The 19,720-nt window shown below is 42.3% G+C and overlaps 1 protein-coding gene across 7 annotated transcripts in view; it reads right to left on the reverse strand.

Annotated features, from left to right (window-relative positions):
* The window catches only part of ENTPD4 (ectonucleoside triphosphate diphosphohydrolase 4), a 31,091-nt gene extending 17,074 nt beyond the window's left edge, over positions 1 to 14,017 (reverse strand). For 5 of the 7 annotated variants that reach the window (XR_004441159.1, XR_004441158.1, XM_033228805.1 and 2 more), the window contains exons 1-5: positions 13,856 to 14,017; positions 5,859 to 5,963; positions 4,704 to 4,901; positions 3,676 to 3,881; positions 475 to 625 (exon numbers count right to left, since the gene is read on the reverse strand). Coding sequence is in view for 5 of the 7 variants with exons in the window: in XM_033228805.1 (XP_033084696.1) it covers positions 475 to 625; positions 3,676 to 3,881; positions 4,704 to 4,901; positions 5,859 to 5,866 (563 nt within the window). In the remaining 2 variants the exon portion in view is untranslated. Of the gene's footprint in view, positions 1 to 474; positions 626 to 3,675; positions 3,882 to 4,703; positions 4,902 to 5,858; positions 5,964 to 6,067; positions 6,150 to 13,855 lie in introns of all 7 variants that reach the window. The other 2 variants (XM_033228780.1, XM_033228820.1) reach the window with 2 other exon arrangements.
* Between the last annotated feature and the right edge of the window lie 5,703 nt (positions 14,018 to 19,720).

A 19,720-nucleotide genomic window follows, 5' to 3' on the forward strand; every position in this document is an offset into this window, starting at 1 on the left:
AGATTACAGCTTGATATCTTCTGTTTAGAAAAGAAAAAACAAAACAAAACAAAAAAACAAAAACAAAAAACAAACCAGGGCTCTGGTATATCTTGTATGAAACAGTTAATTTTAAAAACAAAGAAATTCGTTAGAAAGATATTAGGAATGAATTTTCAAAATGAACAAGTTGTGTGAATTATGTGATATCTAGATGTAAAACTGCAACTGCAAGCATTCCTCAACTACATAAAATAGATTAGATTTTTTAAAATGACAGCTTTACAGTTGACTATAGTCCTAAGTCAATTAAAGACTATTTGGTAGATTCTGGCTAAAGGAAGAGTTCTGATACTATTCCAGATTTGAAGAAAGAATTTTGAATGTTTTCCTTTTGACAGTGATGATGATGATGGACGAGGAGGAGGAGGGGGAGAACACCCCCTCTCCCCTCCAGGAGCCCACCCTCACCCTTGCCCTTCTGTGGAGGATCACCTTTCAGGGAGGATTCTCATTCCAGCCGTGCAGAGAATGTAGAGAGGTGTCTCTTTGTGTTTTGCCCGTGGCACATGCTCTGCAGCAAAGTTCAAAAGTGGAGAAATGTAATCACTGACTTTCTCTGGAGAGGTAGCAAATTCTGAAATGCCTAGAGAAACAGGATACTTTAGTTAAGAAGCAGATATTTTAGCTGTAACATGTGATGCTTCTTCAGAGTGGCTAGTTTTAGGGAAATCATGCTACACATTACACTTTCTTAGTTTTTCCTATCCCTCTAGCAACTTCTTCTGCAGACCTTACTTAAATGTTGGTGGCACTATTCAGTGCTATGTCCTTTTCTTCTTCATCAAAGCACACAGACCTGACTGAGCATCTGCTGTGTGTCACTGCCACGTGGATGGGCTCTTGCCTGCCCTCAAGAAACGTGCTCCCCATCTCGCCAGGTGAGCTCAGTACCTCCTGAGGCCGCTATCACCATCAGCATGCCACGAACTCCTAACTGTGCCACCGGCCATGCAGCGCTCATTAGCCTCCAGGTGAGCGTGGGGTAACTGTCCACCAGACACTGCCCGTGCTTGTCCTCACAGCCACCCCCAACACACCATGGCAAAATCTGAATTCAACTTTCGCTACAAACCTGGTCTCACTGCTGGTTACCTCCCTCCGAGGTTATCAGCGCTGGGCACCCAGAGGCCCAAGCCAGGGCCTTAAATGAAGTCCCTCTCCCTCATCCCAACACACAACCTGGGTTTCATAGATGCCCTCTCCTCGGTGCCTCTCACATGACTTTACTCCTCATCCCTTTGGACACACCTTCTGCCAGCCTGCCACAGCACATCCCACCCTCTGATCCTGACCATCTCCCCACCATTCCCTACCCAAATGATGCCTCTTCAGGCTTCCGATTCTTTGTGGTTCAGTGCCCTCCAGATAAGGCTCAACTCCAGAACAGCACATCCTGCCCTGCATAACTCACCCACCCTTATCTCTTCCCATGTTTCTTCCGTTGCCTTCAGCTACACTGAACTAACATTTCCATAGTGCACCTTACTGTGGCCTTAGGGCCTTGCTCAAACTCCACCACCAGGAAGAGTCTTCTCCATCCACCTCCCTATCCCTTTTCACTTGGTTAATTCCTGCATACCCACTCGGCTCCAGCCTCCATGGAAGTCATGCTAACAGAACCCTGAAGACGACTCTTGTTAAATTCCATGCTTACTTCCTTTTGCTAGATGTACATTCATTACACCATATCAAAATTACCTATTTACTTGCCTGTCTCATTACAACTGAAAGCTTCTCAAGGGCACAAAATGTGTCTATTCAAACTTATATTCCCAGCACCTAACACAGTGCCTAGCAAATGGCAGATGCCCAGCATGTATCTGATGAATGAGTACATCAATGAATATTTCTAGGTGTCATTTAGCCTACAATATTAAAAATGAGGGGCACTTTAGAAGTCTAAAAATTCCTTATTTCACACATTAGAAAATTATAAACCCACAAAGATTAAGTGATTCATCAAAGGAATTAGCAAAAAATGAACTAAACTATAAGTCTTTTGACGCCACATACAATTCAATTTCAATGCAGTCAAAGTCCTAAACTAGCCAGACCCTATGAAGGAAATTTCTAGAGCTTTGCTGCAATGCTATACACGGAAATCCATGCTTGAGGACAGAGTAGTGCAATAAAAAGGTATTTTGACTTCCATTTCATAACTTTGTATAGTGCAAGACAGACCCATGTTAAGCCTGATTTTAATGAGATTTTTGTATATACTCTAGGATGATAATGTAGTTGACCGTTTGTTCTAAACAACTCCAAGGCATGGAAGTTTTCATCTTATTCCATGAGACCTGTTTAGTCAATGATGGGACCTGGTATGTGAAGCTAGATGAAATGCAAAATGCTTTATTTTTTTAGTTTTCTCATAAATTTTTTATTTGATCAACATTAATTTAACTAAAAATGTTTCTAGATTAGGGATACATAAAAATTTAAGGGGTAGAAATACATACAACTAAAATTTCAGACACTCACTAACAAATTACACGGAAATGTACTCTGATAAAATAATGCTGGTATATAGACATAGAGTAGGTTCTCTCTTTAACCTGAAAAGTGAGGTACAAACTTTAGATTTTCTGAGTAATATGCTGGTTCCTAGCTGCCCACACATCAAAGGATAATCAACTTGTTGAGGGCTGCCTGAAGGAGGAGGTGGGGTCTGAATTATTCCACGAAGAATGAGGACTCAAGGGGTCACCATTCTACGTGGCTGGAGACTCTTCTATGAGGATATGCATTTTTCTCACATTAACCTGAACATCCTTTTAAATTTTATTTCTGAAATGGGGATAATATACTACAAAATTATTATTTATCAATATTCTCTAATAATTTACAAGATAAATTTCCTGGATTGTTTGCATTTGATATTTTACTACTTTAATACATTAGAAAGATGAAATAAAAGTGCTGCATCTCTATTAAGATCAGTGGTCCACTGTTTGAAATCAGTGATCAACTATCAAGACATAAAAAGCTTGTATCTCCCATTCTAAACGCTCCTGACAGAAGCTGCTGTCCATGGAAATGGTGATGACACAGAAAAAAGAGCACCACTGACGTAAATTACCTAATAAGGAAGCCAAATCTAAACTTTTACATGTCACACTGGCTTAGAAATTATAGTATCTTTAAAAACTATACATAATTATTATTAGCTCTAAGTTCTGTGGTCACACTCACCAAACAATCTAGATGACTAGAACTATATTTGGCCAGCAATTTTTAAAAATGAAAAATATATGCCAATATATTATAGATTTTCATGAGTTATCTGAAATTACCTTGTCATTAACGATAGAGACCAATGACTACTAAACAGGAAAAAACTCTCCATAGTTAATGCCAACCAGCAACCATCTGAGTAGATACTATGAGTAAGGCACTATTAAAATGCTATAGGAGACAAAAAGACATGTCTGTTTGGATGTTGTATCAAGGTGTTAGTCACCCTATGCAAAATGGACAGAAAAGGAAAAAGAAAGTGAAACAAGGAGACCCATCAGGTCCCGGTGTGAGATTTGACTCAGGGCTATGAAGGTGCAGAAAGGGAACGATATGAAAGATGCCTGGAGAATGACGGGACGCACCCTGGTTACCGGGCAGATATTCTCATTTACATACCCGGTTTTATCTTCATGACCACTGGCTTTCGGTTTTTATCCCTCATTTGCCTGATATCCAACAGATCACGTGGATTGCCATTATGCCTTGGCCAGCAATAGACAAATACTCGAGAGCCACTGCTGCCACAGTCCACCACGATCCCGTAGTTCACACTGGGGTTATTGGTGTCTGTAGCTTCAATGTCGGTAACTCGTGCCAGGTACCTTAGATAGAAACACACGTATGCTTTGATTTAGACAGAGAATATCATCTTATGTCTAACAGAAAAAATGCAACGAACACCAAGTCATAATTTCTAAGCTATGTAGCAGCCCCACTATAACGTTAATACAACTGTCGAATAATTGAAGAGTCAAAAGAAAACAAGTGATAATGATAAAGATCATCTAAATCAGATACACACTCCTTTACAGAAGTTCAAATTCCAAAATGCAAAATTCTACTTCTAAACTACCAACTCAAAAATCAGCTTAAAGTATGTTACAGGAGATGTTTATGCATAAATAATTATTCCAGGGACTCTTATGATATGGATTTGGTAGTTAGCAGTTAACTAGCTTCAAATGGTTTAACTGTTCATGCCATGATGTATATGGCACAGAATCTAGTTCCTACAGTTCCTTAAATTCCAACCTAAAGCCAAACGTCGTGAAGTCACGAAATGATTGTGTTATGGTCTGAATGTTTGCGGACCCCCAAAATTAGTATGTTAGAGACCTAATCACCAATGTGATGCTATTAGGAGGTGGGGCCTCAGGGAGGTGATTAGTTCATGAGGGCAGAAACCTCAGGGAGCCCCCTCGCCCCTTTCCATCATGTGAGGACACAGCAAGAAGACCTCCTCATCTCAGGACAAGGAATCAGGCCCTCACCACACACAAAACCTATGGCACCTTGATCGAGGAGAAACAAATTGCTGTTGTTGATAAGCCACCCAGTCTATGGAATTCCGTTCCAGCAGCCTAAAACAGGTAAGACCGAAAGTATGGCTTCTGATCTAGAAGGCAAATGTTTTTATCCCTTACCTTTGAAATTTCTTGTCTCTGGTTAGTCGCCCATACTTATTTCGGATTATGATAACAGAAAAATATAAAAGTGAAACAGCAGCAGCCAGGACACTAATGACAATAATTTGGCGTAAATTGGTATTCAGAATTCGAGGACACCCTACTGGAGATATGCTAAAATGCCAAGAAGCAGGAAAAAGACAGGAGATGCCAATCCTGAAAGCAGAAAGAAAAAGATTTTAAAGGAATCTGCTCCAACGAGGCTTCCTTCACCTAAAGTGATCCTAAAATAAGATATTTGGCTTGAGCTACCTGGATTTCCCTATCTGTAGGTATCTGTATACTGGCAACTTGCATGTGCTATACAACAGCTACACAACCCATTATCATAAAACCATCTCAATGAGAATTAGGCCCTGATGGTTATGACACTTCTGTGTTTTCCCCTTTTCTTGACAGTATCATGTAGGTTTTTTATTTTACCCTGCTTCGTTCCAAAACAAATACAGAATTAGAGACAACTTACAAGAATAAGTTCAGTAACATAAATATATAAATTGATCATGAAATTGGGTATGAGGCTGATGAGACCAAATGGGAACGTAGTATGGACACAAATGCATGTCGTAAGGTGGGCCTGTTGCAAATGCGACTGAGCTCACTGCCCATTACACCAGAAATACACAAATAGCTCAGGAGGAGCACATTTGCTTAACACTGAAGTCCAAGGCAAATCTCTCCCAGATGACTCGAGGAATGGGAGAAAACAGCATTTTAACAACACCCCCATAACAAAGTCAATAAATGAATTTTCTATGTCCTGTGCTTTTAGAAATATTCCTACAAGACATTTCTGCAAATAATTAGGAACTTTTGCCCTCAGTTTATGTCAAGAATGAGAGGCTCATTCTAGAAATATGATTTGGCTTTAAAAAAGCTGCACTGCCTTTGGGATAAATTTTATTATTTTACACTTAATTTCTTTATTCTTCACCTTGAAGAGTGCTTCATGCATTAAAATACCTCATTGGGTCCTGGAAGAAAAAAGGTATTAAACAGAAGCACAGCACAACTTCACATTTTTCACTTGTGATTTAGATTTTTTTTCCTCTCGAGACCTGTTTTTGTGTCACCAAGATTTCATGTTTCATGGTGATTAGGCCCATCACTCACCTCCCCATACTGAAAGGTCAGCAACAAGGCAATGCTCTGGGATTCAGTCCTTCTCACAAACAATTATAGAAATAATGCTGGGGTCCTCATGGAGTTAGAGCCCTCCTGTTCCAGGAAGTGAGACAAATCACAAAGATAGTATCATCAAAGAAAACGTCTACGTTCTTTAAGTGTGTGCTTAAATCCAGCCACATATAATCTATACATACATGATCCTCGCACCGAAGCTGTTGGAAGGGTTTATTCTGAGCAACACACTTCTAAGTGAATTTCATACTGTCCAATGTAGACCTAAATCAAAAGAGATGATAATCGTCTGGTACTCGTTAGTGCTCTCTAACCAAAAGTGATCCCAAAATATCAGGATATCAAATATGCCATAAATACCTTATGGTACAAGGGAGATTTGGCGTGGAGGTAGGAGACAGGCAGAATAAGTTGAATGTGAACCTGAAATGTCCATTCACTTGATAAATGTCTATTATACTTCCCTTTTATATACAAAGTACTGTGCAAGGCACTGTATCCCTAGTTAGTTCTCTGACTCCACCATTATCACTACTCCTCCAGCCTCCAGGCCTCAAACTGCAGAGCAGACAAGGGCTTTCAGCCAGGGCCTCCTTCCAATCTGCTGAAGCCAAAGGACAAGTATTCTCTATCTTTCCTCGGTCTCGCAAAGCTGCTTGACCTCTCAAGACAGCTGTCTCGTCTGGTCTGCTTCTGAGCTCTGGAATAACTGCTGCTCAGGATCCTTTAAGCGTTGTTCTCTGCCAACCCTGACTACTCTTATGTTTCCAGGCTCTCTGTCTAGCCTCATTCTCTTCTAACACAATCACTAATGAGGCTTCAATGATCAGATAACTCAAATTTTTCTTTCTCCACCCCAGGCTTCTCTTCTACGCATCTTAAACAGCCTATGAGCCGTCTCTATCTGAATGTTGCACAGAACCATGAGAAAATTCTAAAACTGCACCCTTAACAACTGCAGTCTTCACTGCTTTTTCTCCTAATCTGCTCTGCCCCTGCAGTCTCAATCTTGATCCCACCGAGCTACACAAATCGGAAACCAGACTCACGTGTGATCCCACTGCCTTCATCTTCCAAATGTAATTTCTTTTTTTCTTTTCTTTTTTTTTTTTTTTTCAGATGGAGTCTTGTTCTTGTCACCCAGGCTGGTGGAGTGCAATGGCTCACTGCAACCTCCACCTCCTGGGTTCAAGCAATTCTCCTGTAATCCTGAGAAGCTGGGATTACAGGTGCCTGCCACCACACCCAGCTAATTTTTGTATTTTTAGTAGAGATGAGGTTTCGCCATGTGGGCCAGGCTGGTCTCGAACCCCTGACCCCGTGATCCGACCGCCTCAGCCTCCCAAAGTGCTGGGACTACAGGCGTGAGCCACTGCGCCCGGCCCCAAATGTAATTTCTTACCAATTCCTTTAATTTCTTTAACCTCAGTTTATCTAAAATCCCTTTCGTTATCACCTTCTCCTGAGATCAGGCTCTTATCTCTTGCCTGCTCTATCAAAAGAGCAGACTAACTAGTCTTCTATGGGCAGTCTCAACCAGCGGCCCCACAATGCTGCCTCCAACACCCTCGGGCACAGATACTTTCTCGGAAATTGATAGCTCCACACTCCCACCCCTTGCTCAGAACCCTGATCAGATTACTTCTGTACTCAAAATCCACCAAAGACTGCAACCTACAAAGTCGTAGAGGATCTGACCACCTGTTAAGGCTCTGACCTCATCGTCTACTCTCTCCTCCTTTAACACTGCATTCCAGTCACACTGATGTGCCGAGTGATCTTCAAAAAGGCCAGGCACTTTCTGGTCTCAGGATCTCTCAACTTGTTGCCCCCCTACTGCTAGGGAGTAACCTATATGGCTCACTTTTTCATTCCTGTCAGGTCTTTACCCAAATGTCACCTTCTCAAGGAGGACTTCCCTGGTCACCTGACCAATAACTGTAATGCCTACCCCCTCCCCACCAACTCCTTTCCCTGACTGATCTTTTCTCCTCAGCATTTATTTATTAAACGCTTATATAGTGCTCATTATGTGCCAGCCCTTGCTCCACACATTGCACAAGTACTAACTTCATCCTCCTAACAACTTACAAGACAAACACTATTATCACAACACTCTATGGCTGACGCAGAGAGGCTAAGTGACTTGTCTAAGGTCACACAGCTCCTGGGAGGGAGAGGTGGGATGCAAGTGTGAGAATCGACTCACCCTCGTCCTCTAACATAATGCGTATGTTACGTTTCTCTTTTTTGTCTCTTCCTCCAGAATGGGAGCTCCCCCAGGCCCAGGTTTTGGTCTGCTCAGTTGAGTGCTAGTTGCAGCTCTGCAGACCCCAGGAAAGGGCCTGGCAAGAAGTCAAGTTTTAGAGTTCTAGGACCCAAAAGGGTTAAGAACCTCTACACTAGAGTGACCTTTCCAAAACAAACAGGGAATCATACCTCCCCATCCCCCAACTTTCCTCTCTTACTCCTTAGGGTATAAAAGAGATCCTTCATGATCTAGTCCGGTGCTGTCCACTGAGGTAGCCACTTGCCACATGAGGTTAAAGTAATTAAAATTAAATAAAATTAGCCAATTAAAATTAAAGTAGCCACTTGCCACATGTGGTTATCAAAAGTTATTAAAATTAAATAAAATTAAAAATTGAGTTCCTCAGCTGTACTAGCCACCTTTGAAGTGCTCAACTGCCACATACAGCTTCTGCATTAGTCAGTCCAGACATAAAACACTGACATCATCGCAGAAAGCTCTTTGCAAAGTACTGATCTGGGGCCCATCTTCTGTCTCATCCCGACAGACCCCTCCTATGTACCCTAGGCTCCAGCCACACGAAACACAAGCTACAGATCACTGAAATACCTCTCATTCCTTGGCATTTGCAGAATGAACCTCTCCCTTGGGTCGTCAGTTGCATTACTAAGAATCAGTCCTGACACAAATCAAGCATGAGTCCTGGCTGAGTTTCCCTAATCCTCATATCCCCAGAGTATTTGCTTATCACAGCAGTGGGATGAAGTATTACACTTGTGGTTGGCTTCCTCATTACATGACAAGTCCCACTAGGGCAGGGACAGCCTCTTATTCTTCGGTTTCCCCAGTGACCAGTGCCTGCCACACAAATCATGAGTAACTCTTGCAGGTTTCAAAAATGGCTGGAAATGGGAGACACAAAGATGAATCAGATACAGGCCTAGACCTTAAAGAATCTATAACGCAGTGGAGGAAATAAAACATACACACAAAGATATTAGACAGTAAAAAGTATGAATACTGCCTACCTGACAAAGGGAAAAAAATCACTTTAATTAGTTCAAATTTTAATATGGTTTCCATATTGTACTCTGTACCCCAAATTTAGGACAAACAATGTCTGTGATTTAAAAGTTTACACAAAAAGTAAAAAGAAAAAAAAAAATCAGTGATCTAGATGTTTAAATGGATTTTAATGTTTTTATAAAATAGCTACACAAGTTTAAAACTTCTATATGCTTTAAAAAAAAAAAAAATCCTTCCCCGCTACGAATACACACAACTTGGGAAAAGTACTTGCAAAGTGCGTGACAAAGAGTAAATAACCTTTACATATCCAAAGTTCTCATAAAGAAATAAGAGACAGACTGAATAGAAAAATAAGCAAAGACAATTTGAGATTATTGAAATGATCTCATTGAAATGGCTGATAAAATAGAACTATCAGTATTCAGATAAATAGAAATAAAAACAGCTATCAGATTGGCAGTCATGAAGGCCTGGTGATACTTGGCTAACAGGGGATGGGGAAAAGGTCGATGAATAGTGCTGTGAGACTCTGGACAGGCACATCACTAACATTCTGGGGGTATTGGGGTGACACACACAAACATTTACGTGTGCCGACCCTCTGCTCTACCCATCACACTTCCAGAAATTCATCTTTAGGAAGTCATGGGGTAAACTCACTAAAATATCTATAGGATGTTCATCATAGTATTGTGTGTAACAGCAAAACACTGTTACTAATGTCCACTGTGGGGTACATTTATGCAGTGGAATACAATGTGACTATTAAAGGTGATGATACAGATCTATTTATTGACATGAAAAGATGTTCATGATATATTAAGTGAAAAAATGTCACCATGCTTGGGGGGGGATAAAATGTTAGGAAAGAAACCAAAATGTTAACAGTGCTTAGTTATTTCTGGGCAATGAGATCAGGTATCATCTTTATTTTCTTCCCTAGGCTTGCCTATATTTTTCAAAGGACATATATTAATTTTATCATCAGAAGAAATAACGATTTTTAACAAGCTACCTTTGACTGATGAAACCTTGTTTCCAGGATCAAATACTTTTCTGAACATACTGAAAAAGTCTATCTTAAAAGCCTATCAGGACACAGGAATTCCAATCCCAACACTAAAAATAAAAATCAGTGAGAGCTGTGTGATAGCTGAACTGAGAACCAAAGAAAAGAAAGTTTTAGTTAGCAGCTTAAAGTCATAGTTAAAGGCAAACTGGTCCTTGGGGAAGAAAATCAGGACTACAAAGGTGATATGAGGAGTAACAAACCCAGTTCCAAATTTCAAGGAGTTTGCAGATTGCTACAGAGAAAATACTAATACCCAGAAAACAACCAAGCTACGAATTCAAGGCAATGTTAAATTACTCGGATTCTTGTTATAAGAGCTCAGAGAAGAGCACAGCGAAGGCTAGCTTTAGCAGGAAAAGATTTCTGGAGGTGGGAGGTCGATTCTGGATGGGGTGAGAAGAACACACTTCGAAGAGGAAGGTGACCGCGAGAATGATCACAGCACACTTAGGAAACTCTGCGTCATCTGAGGTTTGTCTCAGGACTTCTTTATTTTTTTTCTTTTGAGATATGTGATGATTTTGATCAAAAGGATAAACAGATACTTTAAATTACAAAACTTGTGTTTAAAAGCAGAGAAAATAGGACAGCTTGTAACTGCTGAAGCACTATCATTTTTACTCAGGACAGAAGTACGACGGATTATTGCCTAAAAGTTAACAATATGGTAAGCTGATCTTCAAATGTAAACTCCAATTGTCCTTCTAGCTAAGAATCTTCACACCAGGGCTCTGGGAGGCAAATTCAGTACTACCACATAAAACTGATTTTTTTTTTTGAGACGGAGTCTCGCTCTGTGGGCTGGAGTGCAGTGGCCGGATCTCAGCTCACTGCAAGCTCCGCCTCCCGGGTTTATGCCATTCTCCTGCTTCAGCCTCCCGAGTAGCTGGGACTACAGGTGCCCGCCACCTCAACCGGCTAGTTTTTTTTTGTATTTTTTAGTAGAGACGGGGTTTCACCATGTTACCCAGGATGGTCTCGATCTCCTGACCTCATGATCCCCCTGTCTCGGCCTCCCAAAGTGCTGGGATTACAGGCTTGAGTCACCGCGCCCGGCCAAAACTGACATGTTTTTGAGAGATGCATTAACTCTCATGATTTCAGCTAGGGGGGCCCTGCTTGGCTGATCATTCTTTATTGGAATAAAGCCCATGGTCAGGTGTCAATGTCTTTGTCAGTCTCTCACTGACAGTTCTACAGACAACGACAAAAACAACGCAAATCAATCACAAAGGGAAATGGTTCCACTGGTGAAAAAACGCAAGATCCAAGGAAACAGATGTTAGTGAACTCAAATCACAGGCAAACAAAATCACAGAGAAGTCAGCCTCTGAGAGAGCTCGGCTTCTGAATAAGCAAAGGTACCACAGGGAAGGGTACTTCAAAAAGAATGATTTGACTATCAAAGCATTCAAGAGAACCTGGAAAAATTAAATTTGCTCTCAACCATTCCAGCAGCGTTTTGCTTTCTGAGAGCGAGAGGCTGATGTGAAGGCTGCCAGGTGGCAGGGTAGCACCGTTACTCAGCTGTGAAAAAAGATACATGAAGACAACTTGATTTATTCTTTAAGAAGAAATGTACGTAATTGCTATTTATGATCTGTATGTTCTTCAATATTTATCTTAACCATTTTAATTTTATTTTTCAATATAAAGTCTTAACCTCTTCCTCCCTCTCTATTCATTTGCAAAATTCTCGTTCCCATTTTAGTCTTTTTCTGGTCACTTTTCCTGCATTAACTCTGACTTTCCTCAAGTTCCAGTTCCACATTCCAAGCCCATTGAAGCCCTGTTACCGCAAACTCAATTAGTCCAAGTCTGGGGTTGAAATCTTTTGATGCAAACTAATATCACCCTCCAAATTCTCCAGGTCTAAGGTATCACCAATCCCCATTGACCTGGATTACCTGGTTCTCAGCTTTGATTTCCACTTCCTGTGTTGACATATTCTATCATTCTCCAAGCCCGTCGATTCTTCCTCAGATATCCCTCATATCTAAGATGACCACGGCAGGCATCACTACCTCAAGACAGATCTCTTGGCGACTCACCCACCTCCGCCTTCACTGTGCACATCACATTTTGCAAGCAACTCTTTGTAAAACACGGCCTTCAAAATATGACCAGCTAAGAACCTTCTGGAAGCCCAAGGATCAACACTAAGTTTCCTGTGTGGCACCTGAAACCTTTTATCCATCAGCTGGTCCATCTTATCTCACCAACCTATCCTCTCATCAGTCCCAGATACCATCTCTCCCCTCTAGTGCGGCAGTTCTCTCTTTTTTCTCCCACACAAGCTGTCCCCATGCCTGCCTCAGGCACTTACTAACAGCACTTCCTCCAAGGCACCCTGTCCTCCTCTCAACATTACACTTCTTTCAAAGCACAAGTCAACATTTTTCTTTGTCAAGATTTAACCTGTTACACATCCTGAGGTTTTCTCACAATTGGAATCGTCTCTTTATTTATGGGTAGTCTATTTTAAGTAAACATGCTGAGTAAATACGTAGAGAATATAAATCCTTACATAAATGTTCATTTTTGTTTCCTTCCTAGACTACATCCTCAAGGGCCTCGGTCACACATTTCCTATTAGAGGAGAAGAATCTAAGCCATAGATTCAATATGCAACAACTACAAGAGATAAATCAATGTTAAGGTAAATACCGAAATAAACGATTAAACTATACAAATTAGTATTCCATTTTATAATTCTAATATGTCAAACAGAATTAACAAATCTAATACAAAAACATCAAATATATGGTAACACAAATAATATAACTCTTCTAGGCCTCTCTAAAGCTGGATAATTTGGTATTTTCATCACAAAAAGCAGAGGACAACAGAGAGCGCAATGTCAAATTAACCTGGGCTTTGAGTCTCTAATTTGGAATTCTTCCATTACCTCTAGTTTACCTTCTAGCCTGAAAGTTCCTGAATCATAAAGAATCTCTTTGGTTTCTTTCGTGATAAACGTTCTCTGAAAACGCTCTGCACCAGGGTTCATCTAACTGGGGTCTGGAGCACCCTAAGGGTTCTGGGACATATTCTAGACCATGAGAGAATTGTCCCTTTAAAAGGCGTCCGCGCATTACTCAAGTTCAGAAACAATGCTGTGCATCATCTCTTTACTGCCCAATGAGCTCCATTTTTCCAAGAAAAAATCTAACATGAAATCTAGCAAAAGCAAAGCAAAGCAAAGCAAAGCGAAAACGACAAGACGTGCGAATGTTATTTAAAGCGGCAGGCAGAGCCGGCTGGGTCCCCGTTGCAGCATCCTTGCTGCCCGGCCAAGCTCCGCCCATTCGAGGGGGTGATCCCGAGCGGTCACCCGAGGCGCGCGACCGCCAGATGTCCCCTGCGAGGGGCTGGAGGAGCGCGCCGGCCGCCAAGGCTCACAGGCGCTGGTCCCGGGGCGCCCGGATGTGGCCGCGCAGCAGGGGCGGCGGGAATCGGTCCGCGGAGCTGAGCGGGCGGTTGCTGAGGCCTGAGGCAGAGAGACTCGTCCGCGGCCCGCTCGCTGAGCAGCCGGCCGCCGCACTCCAACGTACCCGCCGATGCCGGCCCCTTCGGCCGCCCGCCCTTCCCTCACTCGCGCCCGGAAGGCGGCCTCACCTGCTTGGCCGGCCGGGGACCCCGGGAGCGGGGGACCACCGACTGGCAACATCACCGCCAGCCAGCTTCCTGGAAGCCGCGCTCCTTTCCTGGAGCCGCACCCCCGCCCGGCACCAGCCGGCGACGCGTTACCGCTTGCGCCCAGAGCGCGCACGCCGACGGGCGCGTTGAGCGCCGGGGGGGCGGAGCCTGATTCGGGATGATTGGCGTCCGAGAGCTAGGTTGTTTCGTGGATCCGAGTCGCGGTGGCACCGCGCAGTGCGCGAGAAATATGGAAGTGGTGGCACGGAGGCACCCAGTACTGTGGCGTGGTGCTCGTCTGGTTGTCAGCGAGCCGCAGCGTACTTAGGACACCGCAGTTTATCTGTCCTTAGCGCTCCTAACGGTTATGGAAAATAGCGGTTGAAAACCTAGTAAGGACTAGGCGTTGTTGCTCAACTCTTGACATATACACCTTTGCCGGTAACTCTCCCTGTTTCACAGATGGGGAAACGGAGGCTCACACTTATTCAGTCTCTCTTGAGATCACCTAATTCGTGAGAGGTAGAGCCAGGATTTCATTCTTGCCTGCCAATGGCATATGTTAGAGCCTGTGTTGGGGGAGACAGACTGCCCCATCCCTCCCTAACACACGCAATGGTTATGAGAAGAAATAAAGTGAAGAGTGTTCCTGAGATTGACCCCATGACCTACACTTAGCTCAAGGCTAAGCTCTCTTAGCTCTCTGGCTTAGCAATGAACTGCTTTGAAGACACTTTGCACTTGAGAGCTGGAAGAGACCTTGGGAATCCCAGATTCCATCCTTTCTTCCGCCTTGTATACAGGTGAATGCACTGTGGCCCAGAGATAGGAAGTGACCAGCCAATCCAGCCACTTTAAAAGATTTTTAAAAACAAGAGTCCTAGAAACGTCTACTCAATTCCACTTATCAAGTAAAACAAGCTTAGACAGAACTCGCAGTTCTACATCTTAACACAGAATCCTTCTTGGTCCAGCACCCACCTGGGTCACCTCCTCCACCTGGATTCAGCTACTGTTAATGGAACAAACCATGAAGCCTCAGAAGATTAGAGCCAAAGGGACTCTACTGTCTAGCCCCAATCACCTTCTTTTACAGTTAAGAGCCTGGAACCCAGAGAGGTTGAGTGACTTGGCCAAGACCCCCTGGAGGTAGAGAGGAGAGCAGAGCCAATGTTTCTGACTCTCACATGACTCGCGCATCAGTGTCTTTTTTTGACAACCTGTTGCTATAAGAAATTACTCGTTTGGATAATTTATACACTAGAAAACCCTGTGACCCAAGGACAGCATTGAGAAGCTAACTGTGGCCACTGACATACTGTGATTTTAAGGACAGGCTCCTTCGAAATTATCTGCATTTCAAAATCCTTACCATTGGAGACACTGGTTGGGGTTATGTTAGTCTTTCTTAAGGAGGACTCTACTAAAATGCCAGACTAGGCTGGGCATGGTGGCTCACGCCTATGATCCCAGCACTTTGGGAGGCCAAGGCAGGTGGACTGCCTGAGATTAGGAGTTCAAGACCAGCCTGACCAACATGGTGAAATTTCTATTAAAAATAGAAACACTAGCCGGGCATGGTGACTTTTTTGTGCCTGTAATCACAGCTACTCAGGAGGCGGAGACAGCAGACTTGCTTGAACCCGGGAGGCGGAGGTTGCAGTGAGCTGAGATTACGCCAATGCACTCCAGCCTGGGTGACAGAGTGAGACTCTGTCTCAGAGAGAGAGGAAAAAAAGCCAGACTAGTATGTATTATCACGCCATCCATATTTCCTGATAATTTATATGTAATAATTGTCTGAAAAGAGCTAGGAAAGAAAAATACAGGAAAGTATGGAAACATATAACTTGGGGTATTACATCCTAGAGCTGCAGTGACAAATTGCCCTAAACTGGGTGGCTTAAAGCAAGAGAATTTATTGTCTTCCAGTTCTAGATGGTAGAAGCCTGAAATCAAGGTGTCAGCAGGGCTGTGCTCTCTCTAAAGATCTAGGGGAGGATCCTTCTTTACCTCTTCCTAGTTTCTGGTGGCTACTGGCCATCCTTGGCCTTCTTCAGCTTGAAGATGCATCACTTTGGTCTCTGCCTCTGTTGTCACTGTCTCCAAGTTTCTCTCTTCTCATAAAGACACCAGCCATATTAGATTCAAGGCTCACCCTAATCCAATGTGATCTTATGATCTCATATTAACTTGATTATATTTGCAAAGACCCTGTTTCCAAATAAGGTCACATTCACGTGTTCTGGGTGGACATGAATTTTCTGGGGGTGGTCACTATACAACTTAGTAGATAAGAGGACCATCCTGGTCTGGGTCATCAGGGAAAGCTTCTTTGAGGCAATGATGTCTGAGGTCACAATGAATGGGAATTTATTAGAATTCTGGGCCTATATGAAAGAATGGTATTTCAGTCAGTGGAAACAGCAAAGAGGCTCTGAAGGGGCTCTTTCTCACTTGTTAATAAGAGAAACAAAAACTGGAGCTAGGCCAGGCGCAATGGCTCACGCCTGTAATTCCAACACTTTGGGAGACTGAGGTGGGCTGATCACGAGGTCAGGAGATCGTGACTAACATCTGGCTAACACGGTGAAACCCCGTCTCTACTAAAAACACAAAAAATTAGCCGGGCATGGTGGCGGGTGCCTGTAGTCTCAGCTACTCGGGAGGCTGAGGCAGGAGAATGGCGAGAACCCAGGAGGCAGAGCTCGCAGTGAGCTGAGACCGCACCACTGCACTCTAGCCTGGGCCACAGAGCAAGACTCCATCTCAAAAAAACAAAACAAAACAGAACAAAAAAACAAAAAAAACAAAAAACAAAAACAAAACTGGAGCTAACAGGAGGGAACACTTACTAAGAACTTTATGATGCCAGGCATGGTTGTAAGAACATTAGAAAACACTGCATACTGAATGATAGTGAAACTACATTAAAATATGTGGAACGCAGTCAGAGCAGTCCTTAAAGAGATTCATAGCTTGAAAAGTTTATTTTAGTAAAGAAAAAAGGTTTGAAATCAACTGTCTTAAGTTTCCACCTTATGAAATTAGAATAAGAAAGCAGATTAAAGTCGAAGTGAATAGGAGGAAAAAATAATAAAAAATAATGTGAGACATTAACCAACTTACAAGTTGGTTCTTTGAAAATATTAACAAAATTGTTAAACTCCTAGTGAGACTGAACAGGAGAGAAAAACACTAATAACAAATATCAAGAATAAAAGAGGAACATCCCTACAGATACACAGAAATTGAAAATATAATAAGAAAACATTATGAATAACTTTATGCTGATGATTTCAATAATTTACATTCAATGGAAAAAGTCTTTGAAAAATACAACTTCCCAAAACTGGCACAAGAAGAAATAGAACATTTGACTCACCCCATATCTTTAAGGTCCTAAAAAGAAAATTCCAGAGCAAGATGGTTTCACTAGTAAATGTTTATCAATCATTTAAGAAAGGTAATATTGATTTTATATAAACTCATTTGAAAGAACAAAGGAAGAGAGAACACTTTTTAATTTATAAGTTCAGAATAATCCTGATACCAAGAAATAAAAAGGAAAGAAAATCACACACCTATATTTCTTACATAGGTGCAAAAATTTTACAAAATGTCGGTAAATCAAGGTGGGGTGTAATGACTCATGCCTGTAATCCCAGAACTTTGGGAGGCTGAGGCAGGTGGGTCACCTGAGGTCAGGAGTTTGAGACCAGCCTGGCCAACATGGTGAAACCCCGTTTCTACTAAAAATACAAAAATTAGCTAGGCAAGGTGGTGGGCACCTTTAATCCCAGCTACTCAGGAGGCTGAGGCAGGAGAATTGCTTGAAAATGGGAGGTGGAGGTGGCAGTGAGCTAAGATTGCGCCACTGCACCCAGCCTGGGTGACAGAGCGAGACTCCATCTCAAAGAAACAAAAACAAAAACAAAAACAAAATTGGCAAATCAAATCCAGCAACATCTGAAAAGAGGAAGATAGCATTACCAGGTGAGATTTTTTTTGAGGAATGGAAAGTTGGCTCAACATTTGAAAGTCAATCAATGTCATTCACTACATAAACAGAATAAAGAAGAAAATTCATATGATTTATATGATCTCAGTCAATGTAAAAAAAATTTGGCAAAATTCAACATCCATTCATGATTTTTTAAAGAAGCCTTTATCAACTATAAAGGGAATGATTTTCCTTAGTTTGATGGAGCATCTACAAAAGAATACAGCTATCATGCTTGTAAAATCAAAGTAACTCATTACATGCATGGGACTTAAAAAGTGTTAAATGAAATATTGAAAAAATATATGGAGATACGTGACCATTTTGCAACCATGGGACAACAGTCATGCTGGTAAGAGCCAACAATAAATGCAATGGAACTGAAAGATAGAATTGTTTGGGTCCATGAAGGCATCATTAAGCTGCTGAACTAGTACCAGTGACTATGTCTACCCCCTGACTTCTTATTAGGAGAGAAAAATAAGCTCTTTATTTGTTTAAATTTCTTTTTGTTGGATATTCCATTACTTGTTGTTAGGTCTTTAAAAATATTTGTTGACTGGTTGAGTAACTTGCTCAAGGTCGTAAAACTGAATGAGAGACAGGATGACTTAATGTAAAAAGTACCCAACTGGGAGGCAGGAAACCTGAATCCTTATCCCGTTATGCTACCAATAGGCTGTGTAAGCTTAGAAACTTTAGTTTGCCTCACTGGTCCTCACCAACCACGTATAATTTTTAAAAGGAAAGGGGTTCTTGGAGACGGCTAGGCTGACCTTTAAGGTTCTTTCCAGGTCTAAAATCTATGATTTCTGAGAGGCAAAAGAGAAGACTAGAAGTAAGGTTTTCGGTTTCTCTCTTCTACTTTCCCTCTCTGCTGTGGTCTGAATGTGCCCCTCAGTTTTCATGTGTTGAAACGTAATGGCCAATGTGATTAGTGTTAGGGGGTTCTGCCTCTCAGCATTAATTAAGTCATGAGGGTGGAACCCTCAGGGGTGGGATTAGAGGCCTTATAAAAGGGCTTGAGGAAATGTGTTTACTCTCTTCTGCTCTTCTGCCCTGTAAGTACCTAGTACTCAATCCTTTCTGTCTTTCCGTACCTTGTGTCAGATGAAGACATCTAGATGGCTCAATCTTTGAGGAACAGGTTTTTACCAGATACAAAATGTGCTTTGGACTTCCCAGCCTCCAGAACTGTGAGAAAATAAATTTCTGTCCTTTATAAATTATCCAGTCTGTGGTACTTTGTTATAGTGGCACAAATGAACTAAGACAGTCTTTTCTTCTCCCTCCTCTTTCCCTTCCTTCTCTTTCTTCTTCTTCTTTTTTTTTTTTTCCTTTTTTCTTTCTTTCTTTTTTTTTTGAGACGGAGTCTCACTCTGTCGCCCAGGCTGAAGTGCAGTGGCGCCATCTCAGCTCACTGCAAGCTCCGCCTCCCAGGTTCATGCCATTCTCCTGCCTCAACCTCCCAAGTAGCTGAGACTACAGGCGCCTGACACCACTCCCAGCTATTTTTTTGTGTGTGTTTTTAGTAGAGACAGGGTTTCACCGTGTTAACCAGGATGGTCTTGATCTCCTGACCTCGTGATCCACCTGCCTCGGCCTCGCAAAGTGCTAGGATTATAGGCGTGAGCCACTGCACCCGGCCTCTTTCTTCTTAAGAAATAAAACATAAGGGCCAGGCATAGGGGCTCATGCCTATAATCCCAGGGCTTTGGGAGGTGAAAGTGGGAGGATTGCTCGAGCCCAGGAGTTTGAAGCTGCAGTGAGCTGTGATTGCACCACTGCACTCCATCCTGGGTGACAGAGCAAGGTCCTGTCTCCACAGAAAACTTAAAAAA

This window comes from Trachypithecus francoisi, unplaced genomic scaffold (genome assembly GCF_009764315.1).
Source record: "Trachypithecus francoisi isolate TF-2019V2 unplaced genomic scaffold, Tfra_2.0 Contig01440, whole genome shotgun sequence".
In the NCBI taxonomy this organism is placed as follows: domain Eukaryota; kingdom Metazoa; phylum Chordata; class Mammalia; order Primates; family Cercopithecidae; genus Trachypithecus; species Trachypithecus francoisi.